The sequence below is a fragment of the Triturus cristatus genome, chromosome 6 (assembly GCF_964204655.1).
Source record: "Triturus cristatus chromosome 6, aTriCri1.1, whole genome shotgun sequence".
Classification (NCBI taxonomy): domain Eukaryota; kingdom Metazoa; phylum Chordata; class Amphibia; order Caudata; family Salamandridae; genus Triturus; species Triturus cristatus.
Window position 1 is genome coordinate 1114090547 of NC_140589.1, and position 9386 is coordinate 1114099932.

The window sequence follows — 9386 nt, forward strand, 5'->3', positions numbered from 1 at the left end:
TGCACAATGATGTGCCATTGAACATGTTGGCACTGTGCACTGTTGATGTTTGACAGATGGCCATCGCCATTGTATGGCACCCAAATCTTGGTAGCTACCGCCTGGCCCCGGCGGTGTGTCACCAGCACACCCATTCCCACAAGTGCGGTAGTGTGAGGCATGGAGACATGTGGAAATTGCGGTTGGCATGCTCTGCCGCCTGAATGGTGGAGCCTTGTGTCAATGTATGGCACCCAAATCGCAGTAGCTACCGCCTGGCCTCGGCGGTGTGTCACCAGCACACCCATTCACACAAGTGCGGTAGTGAGAGGCATGGAGACATGTGGAAATGGAGGTTGGCATGCTCCGCCGCCTGAATGGCAGAGCCTCGTGTCAATGTATGGCACCCAAATCGCGGTAGCTACCGCCTGGCCCCGGCGGTGTGTCACCAGCACACCCATTCACACAAGTGCGGTAGTAAGAGGCATGGAGACATGTGGAAATGGCGGTTGGCATGCTCCGCCACTGAAATCGCGGTAGCGCACCCCGGGCCCCTGCGTTGTATCACCACCTTGGAGCATGCCCTCACAGCCAATGAGAGCCATGACTGCGGTGGCATGATGCAATTTTGAAGATCGCGGTAGGCGTGCTCCGCCACCGCGGAGGCGGTCATTGGATGAATTTGAAAGATGCACCATTGCGCTAGCGCACACCGGGCCCCAGCGGTGTGTCACCGCCATGGAGCTTGCCCTACAGAAAATGGGAACCTTGATAGCGGGGGCATGATGCAATTTTGAAGATCACGGTAGGCGTGCTCCGCCACCGCGGAGGTGGTCATTGGATGCATTTGAAAGAGACAGACCTGGACCACCAATTGCTGCAGCATGGCACATTTGAAATGACCCCAGGGGGCTATATATGTGTGGGAGTGAGCCTCACATTTCCACTGCTCCAAGAGTCTGTTGCCTGAGACCCCTCACCTGCTGCTGCCTCCAGGGACTTCTGCCTGAGACCCCTCACCTGCTGCTGCCTCCAGGGACTGCTGCCTGAGAACCCTCACCTGCTGCTGCCTCCAGGGACTGCTGCCTGAGAACCCTCACCTGCTGCTGCCTCCAGGGACTGCTGCCTGAGACCCCTCACCTGCTGCTGCCTCCGGGGACTGCTGTCTGAGACCCCTCACCTGCTGCTGCCTCCAGGGACTGCTGCCTGAGAACCCTCACCTGCTGCTGCCTCCAGGGACTGCTGCCTGAGAACCCTCACCTGCTGCTGCCTCCAGGGACTGTTGCCTGAGACCCCTCACCTGCTGCTGCCTCCAGGGACTGCTGCCTGAGAACCCTCACCACCCAATTCCGCCACTGTTGTCTCACGTCCACAATGATGGCAAGGACAGAGAAGATCCGTGCCAGTCCCTTCATGAGCGAGGAGCTGTAGGTCTTGGTGGACAAGGTGCTCACACAGTACCCAAGGCTATATGGTGCCCCACATGTCGTGGTAAGTCTTCAACAGTGGTGGGGTAGGGCAGAGGGGCCACACATGTAGTTGGACTGATGCAGTTGGTGCCTGGGAGTGTGGGGTAGTGTCATGCACTGCCTGACATGCTGTTTCCAGTGGGAGGGTGTGTGTACCCAATGCCACAGCTTTCCCTCCCTGCACATGTATGTATGAGTGACCTGTGTTGTGTTGTCAGCCATACAGTGACACAGAAGGTTGTTAATGCTGTAGTCAGGACAGTGATTGCTTGGCTGGATGGCTGTGTGTGCCCCTGTAGTCCTTCTCAGTGTGAGCCCAGCTGGCCAGCACAGTCCCCGCCTACAAAGACAAGGACACCTCACTCAACTTACAGAGTATGACATCAGTCTTTTCACATTGCACTCCAGTTATGGGCCATCTCAGCACTGTATTTTGCCCACAACTGCCCTTGTGAATGGCATTTTGTATTTGTGTGATCATGTCCCTCAATGTGACCACCATGACACATTCAACTATTCACAGTACAGGCACATTGATGGCTGCGCAGTCTTGGATACAGTGAGTCCACCCCCAAATACAGGTTGACATGTGATGTATGTGTTGCTCAAGCCAAAAATGGACTAGAGTGTGGGCAGGCTACATGGGTGTTTCAGTGCTGGCATCCTGCATGTGCGTGAGATGTGCAGGGACTGTGTTCCCCCTCACACCTGCATGCTTTAACATCAGCTTTTCCCATGCAGGTGTCCCATGTGAGCTGTACTATAGTCTCTGATTGCCAATTTCGTTGGATATGTGATGATTTTGTATCTTGCTGCTATACTGATAGATGTCAGTACATATCACTGTGTCACTGATCATTTACCACTCTTGTCTCCCATGCCTGCTGCTTAAGGTACACCAGCGTAAGGCTGTGTGGAGGGCCATTGCAGCGAAGGTGCGCGTCCTGGGGGTCTCAAACCGACGGCCCACCCACTGCCACAAGAGATGGGACGACATCAGCCGGCTGGCAAAGAATGTGGTGGAGATGACCTTGGGGATGCTTTCTCGCACTGGGCGTTTGGCACGGCGCAGTATGACACCACTAATGGGGCACATCTTGGCGGTAACACAGCCTGAGCTGGATTCATGTTTGAAGGAGCATCAGCAGCAAGCCAGGGGTGAGCATTTGGGGAGTCTGAATTTGGCTGGGAGTGGCTGCATGTGTACAGAGTCTGTGCCAGCGCTGGCCTCTGTGATGTTGGTAGTGTGATGCTGTGGCATGTAAGTGGCTGCTGGCCTGGGTGTCTGTGGCATGCTCTACCTGTACTTACAAAGGTGATATTGGATGCTGTGCCTTCACATTACATTCCGAGTTGTGCTCTTCAGGTTTCTTCTGCTTTGGTATAGTCTTGGGAATTCCATTGGAGGGAACAGCAGTGTGCCCAATCTGACTGTGCGTACATCAATGCGTCCAGTGCATGCACCCATATTGGGGAGGCCTACACATCTTACAGCAATGTGCAGCATTATATTGTCCCCAAGGTACGACATGGTGGGTGACATGGGTTAATGTCCATTGTGGACTGTCATGTTGTAGTCTGGGTCTGTGTTGTCTCCTCCTGTTCCATCCAGTTCTGTCATTGGCAACAAGTAGTGTGCCCCCATCAGAGCCACAAGCAGCGTGTTGTGCTGTTTGGTCATCACATGGCTCACTCATGCCTGAGTATCCTGTTTCCACGCACTACTTAAGTCTATGTAGTGAGTTGGCACGATGTGATTGCACAGGGTGGTGTGCAACATGTAGATTTGGTCAACTTTTGTCATGCATTGCTTGCATATGTTTGTTCTGTTGCTGCCACTGACTTGACCTTACATCTCTCTCTCCCATGCAGCATAACCTGTGGTAACGGAGGGACAGGAGACGGACACCAGTGGGGGTGAAACTAGCACTACAGCTGCCCAGGAGCCCAGTGACACAGATGTCACCAGCGCCTCAGAGGGGGACAGGAGTCTGCTGGATGAGCCCCAACCTGAGACGCAAAGCACCACATCATCCGATGCCAGCGGGGATGCATCCATGTTGGAGGGCACAGTGAACGGGGACTCTACATCGACTTCCACCACACAGCGGCCATTGCCCACCCTCCTAGCCACTTCCTCTGGTGCTGCCCGTGTCCGCCTCAGTAAGAGGGGAAGAGTGTCCTTCACCCCTGGCACTGCTGCCCCTGTCCCCCGTGCTGCCATCAGTGCTGAGTCTGTGGACCTTTTGCACCAGCTGTGAGTAGGCCAGACAGCTCTCCTCAATGCCTTCATTGACCACGACAAGAAATTGGCCCAGGTGATTGCTTCCATGGAGGGCATACATTCCGACGTGGCTGGGCTGCACTGGACAGTCCAGGCTTTGTCATCAACAGTGACGTCTGCCCTGCAACAGGCACATACTCACAGTCCAGCTCCAGTCCCTTTGTCCACCCCCTTGGCAGTGGCCACGTCTGACGATAGTGACCACGGTCCACATACATCAAAGTCACGCTACAGCACACGGAGCACACAGCAGCAGCAACCCAAGTGGTCCCGGGCACAGACACCATCCCCACAGAAGACCAAAGGCCCCCCAGAGCACAGGGAGAAAAGCCCGTCCGGCGACACCAGTGGACAAATAGCAAACCAGCAGACCTCAGGCACACATGCCTCAGTGGCATCCCCATTCAAGGACTCTCCTGCCCCTAAAGCATCGTGCAAAGATAATCGTACAGTGTCTGTGCCCATCAAGGAGGTGGTGCATGCCAAGGGTACACCTAGGAAGGGCTCCAAGGCAGTATCACCAACCACCTCGACTCCCATTCCAAGCCCAGTGAAGCAGGGGCTGGAGGACACCTAGTAAACATGGGAAGGGGGGCAGAGGCAAAGCAAGGCAAAGCATTCTGCTGGGTCCAGCACATCACCAGAGGGTCTGCCAGCGCCTGCACCTGCTGCAGCAGTGGTGGTGAGTGTGCCTGTTGTGCCCACACCACTTCCCATTGATCCAAAGTCAGGCAAGCCATTTAGGATCCTCAAGAAGTGGAAGGGCACCCCTCCACAATCTCCCAGCCACACCATGACTCCCATCTGCATGACTCCACCTCCACATGCCACTACACTACCTGGTCCAAGCAGCCCTCCTGCTTGCCAAGCCACTGATCGCTCTACCTCAGCTGTCCCGCTGTGGCCCCTGTCAAGTGCCCCGACAGTCCCAGAGACATAGCCAGCTCCCAGTCTGCCTGACAGCCAAGTCTGAGTGTTAGTCACCCTCACACACCTTTGTCTCACACAGGTGGGCCTGTATTGCTCATTGTTGCCCCAGACTGTGTTGCTGACCATGGAAAGGTACAGTCGCACACATTCCCTGTGCAGCTTCTCATGGACTCAGGCTGCACCCTGGACTGGCCACTGGCCCTGTTGCTCTTTGCTATGTTGGACCCTTCCCTGTGCAGCTTCTCATGGACTCAGTCTGCACTTTGTCCTGGCCACTGGCCTTGTCGTTCACTGCTGTGTGCCCCCTGCCTGTGCAGCTTCTCATGGACTAAGTCTGCACTTTGTCCTGCCCACTGGCCTTGTCGTTCACTGCTTTGTGGCCCGTGTCTGTGCAGCTTCTCATGGACTCAGTCTGCACCCTGGACTGGCGACTGGCCTTGTCGTTCAGTGCTGCGTGCCCCCTGCCTGTGCAGCTTCCCATGGACTCAGTCTGCACCCTGAACTGGCCACTGGCCTTGTCGTTCACTGCTGTGTTGGACCCTTCCCTGTGCAGCTTCTCATGGACTCATTCTGCACCCTGGACTGGCCACTGGCCTTATCGTTCACTGCTGTGTGCCCCCTGCCTGTGCAGCTTCTCATGGACATGCTCTGTATCTTGTGCCTTGCTCTTCTCTTCTCATGGTACCTATCTGTGCAATATGTGAATAAAGACAGTTGCTCCTGTTGTCTGTTTTGTCAGTGTCCTTACTGAATAAAGTTCTTTTGCTGTGTGTATATGGTTTACTATGCCACATTGTCTGTGTGGCACTTCAACATGGTCAATATTTGGGCTCATTTACTCTCTTTTTTTAGGGATGACAGGGTCTTCATTTCTTTTTGACCCAGATACTTGTGGTGGCAATGGTGTCAATTTCGAATGGTTAGCAGTAGTAATTTACTTGATTGGCTCATGTTGGCTCTATTGTACACATGTCGGGGGGTGTACTGCCAGCACAGAGTGGGTTTCGGCACACAGTATTGCAGGCAGGCTGTCCAGGGTCATCATGTATGTGTGTTCTTCCTTTATGTGTGCCCAGTGGTGTATGTGTGTGGTCATCTTGTGAGGGCCAGTCATCCTAGTCCCATGGCTTACTTTCCATTTGTGCTCTTGGATGGCAGGTGGTGTGCAGTGTGAAGGGGCGAGTTTGTGGGGAGTGTTGATGTGTGCATGCCTCTGCAATGTCAACTACACATGTGTCACCCGGGAGTTGTGTGCCTGTTGTTTTGATTGTTCATCCCTGTGGATGTGGTTGTATGCCCATGTGTGAGTTGTATGTTGTGCACTGTGCAGTGTGCTGGTGTGTCCTTGCAGTTCTGTCTGACTCCTACTTGTTGTTTTTGTCACTTGTGAGTATGCAGAAAGTGTTACTGGCAAGTCAGTGTTGTGTTTTGTTGCACATCCATGTGTCTTGTTGCTGTTTGTGGAGACTGTGCAGACCTGCTCCTCCACACTGCCATTGTGGTTGTGTTTTCTCATGCCTTGCTGTCACATGGTGCCTTCTTGCCTCCAGTGTGGCATGTTGTGTGTGTTGTCATTCCCTCCCCTATATGTGCATTCAGCTGCCTACCCATTGTGGGTCTGCACTCCCTCTCTTTGTGTATGGTACACTCCTACCATGTCCCCTACTGACATGCAGTACACTTCACTTTGGTGTGAGCTGCCCCCTTGGTTTGTATGTGTGTGTGCCTCCCCATGACTTCATTTGTGGCACTGTGCTTTGTGGTGCAGTTCTTTGTCCAGGGTCACTCAGGGCATTTCCCCAATGGGTCATGTGTGATGTTCTGGTGCTGTTTGTCAGTCCTGATTGCGCCTATACAGTTCAACTGTGTGTGCTGCCCAGTCCTGTGGTCAAGTTGTTTCCACATTTGTGTCCCAGACTTGTGCATCTATTAGGTGTTGTGTTGTATGTATGTGTGTTATTTGTGTTTTTGCTTCACTTCCTATATGTGCTGTTGTCTTTGAGCTTTGCTGTATGGTGTTGTGTGGGTTGCTGTTCTGTCACTGATGTCTGTGTGTGTCTGGTATGCTTGGTGTGCACACACCGCTTGTTGTGCATGCAGTGCTGTGTGTGTATGTTGCCTTGTGGTTGCCTGGTGTCCATCCCCTGATGTCGTGCTGTGTTTGCTATGTGATTGTTCTGCCTGGTCATCTGTTGTTTGTTTGCTGTGGCTGTGTTGTTCTGTGATGGTGCACTTCTTGTGTGTGTTGTGGTATGTTGTCTGTGCATTGTTCCTGAGTGATGAGGTTGTGCACTCCTGTTGTATCTGTGCTCCCATTGACTTTCCCCAGTTTAGCTTCACAGGCCATGTCTGTTGTTGTTGTTGTGGCTCTGTGTGTGTTTCTGTTGGGCTATGTGTTTGTCTGTTGCATTTGTTTCCCCATTTGTGGTGGCATCCCTGTGTGTGTGTGTGATGTCTGTGGCTGAGCCCAGGGTGTGCGGTTGTTTGTGTGTGTATTGTCTGTCAAGTATTGCCAGCCTTCAGTGTGTTTGGCACTAGTGTTGTGTGCTGCTGGTGTGAGGGGGGTATGTGTGTAGATTCTTACTGGTGTTTTTCAGTCCTGAGGTGTGTAGATGGACCCTGTGTGTAGTGCTGCTGGTGTGCTCCTGTGGGGTAGTTGTATGGATGTGTGACTGCTCCCAGTTTGAATTCAGGGCCTTCCTTTCATCCTTGTGCCTATACGTGGTTTGCCTTGCTGTCTCCCTGTTTTGTTGCACTCTGCTGTCTGTGGTTTGAGTTCACTGACTGTGCCAGCCATGTGTGCTTTGATGGTGTGAGGGTGTTGTGCTCTGTTCCTTGTGTTGATGTGATGTACACATGCTTGTTATATGTCTCCATGGCCTTCCATTTGTGTGTAGCCCACTTTGGTTTCCCTATTTGTTGTGCTCCATTGCTGTTGGCATGTGGGGTGTGTATGTGTGTGTGTGTGTCAGTCTGTGGTATGTATGTGTGACTGTGCAGGCTGTGTGTCCATTTGGATGTTAATTCCTTGTATGTGTTCATTTGTTGCTTGTCTTAATTGATATTTCCCTGGGTGTGGTGTTGTGTGTGTTTCCCTGGTCCTGTGCTACTGTGCTGTGTGTTGTGTGTTCCTGTGCAGCCACTACTGCATTGTGTGTCTCCATGATTGTTTGTTGTGTGGTGCAGGGTGTGTATTGCCCTGGCTTGTTGTTGTGCATGAGGTGCACAGGAGGGGCACATGGCATGTGCCTTCATGGGGTGTGCTAGTGTGTGGTGGGAGTGGGTGTGGCCCTGTGGTCTTTGTGCCCTGCCCATGCCTGGCCCTGCCTTCTACATTGTGCGCATGTATTTGCTTGTGTTCGCCGCTGCGGTGACGTGACCGGGACATTGCTGCATGATGGCGGTAGCTGTGTGTCCAGGATGCAGCGGGGTGACTTTGTGGCAGGTGGGTGATGTGTGGGTGCCCTTGTGGATGTGTCCCTGTCCCCCCTAGGGTGTCTGATGTGGATTTGGACACTGTGTCAGGCCATGTGTTGTGTGTTGTGTTGTTGCGTACCTGCAGCAGCGTCCGCGGCGGTCCATGAGTTCCTGGTGATGTAGCAGGTACAGCACCGGAAAGACATGTAGAGCTGGGTCCATGGCGGTCATGACCAGGACTCTGGTTTCACGCTCCGCTGTCGAGCTTCCGCCGTGTCTGGTTGGGCGGTGTCTCCGCTGCGGTGTGTCTGCTTGCTTGAGTCATCCTAATTTGTAGAGCAGGGCGGACGTAATTCCACCCTGCGGTGAGTCTCCATAGGCTCCCACCGCCGTGGTGGCGGGCGCACTTTGATGGCGGTGTGCGTTGCACCGCCACTGTCAGGAATTGACCTATGTTTGTCCATACTAATATGGCGGGCGTGATGTCCGCTGCTGGTGGGCGGTAAAAGGCATTTTTCCTCAACGCCAGCACCGCGGTGGTTCCACCACCCTACATCCTAATGGACCCCTAAGTTTCTTTCCCTAGGAAACTTCACCATTAAACCATATATATCTATTAAAACACTAAACATATTTTTCTTTTCAGAAATACAGAAAACAACAATTAATTTACCAAAACAAAAGAACATTGCAACATCCAATTAAAAGGTAAGAAAAACTGAAATATTTTTCAGTACAACTAATTACACTTTTTTCTCTCCCAATAAAGCATCATTGTTTATGTTTAAAAACAAAAAAGAAAGACAGACATCACAATAAAAACATTAAACAGATTTAGAAAATGCATACATTGTAAACTGTGAAAAAAATTATATAAACAGGTATATATCACTAATTTGTTAATAAATAACAATTTTTTTTCTTTCTTCTCTTTTCAGAAAATAAATGGCTACCCCATCCAAAGAAGCCAAGTACATACAATCAAAAAGAGGGAACAGACTGCTAAACCATATTGGGTATATTTATTGTAAGGAGAGACTATCTGAACCCAGGTGTCATTGGAGGTGTGTGCAATATTACTCAACCCATTGCATAGGCAGAGCGGTTACTCTTGGTGACACTGTTTTAAAAACCACAGACCATAATCACTCTGCCTCTGCAATGGAGATTGAAGTTCAAGAAAGGATAAATGAAATCAAAGAAATTGCAACCACCTCCAATGAACCCTGTGGTGTAGCTTTAAGGAAGGTACCCCAACACATTCCCCCACAAATTGCAAGCAGTATGCCCAGAATACCTAATTTGAG

General features: G+C 51.8%; 1 protein-coding gene across 1 annotated transcript in view; it reads left to right on the forward strand.

The window, feature by feature from the left end:
• The window catches only part of LOC146821042 (lamina-associated polypeptide 2, isoforms alpha/zeta-like), a 34243-nt gene extending 25158 nt beyond the window's left edge, over positions 1–9085 (forward strand). Inside the window, exon 2 of the mRNA XM_085609790.1 lies at positions 9018–9085. Within this exon, the coding sequence (XP_085465916.1) occupies positions 9018–9085 (68 nt within the window). The remainder of the gene's footprint in view (positions 1–9017) is intronic.
• The last annotated feature ends 301 nt before the right edge of the window (positions 9086–9386 follow it).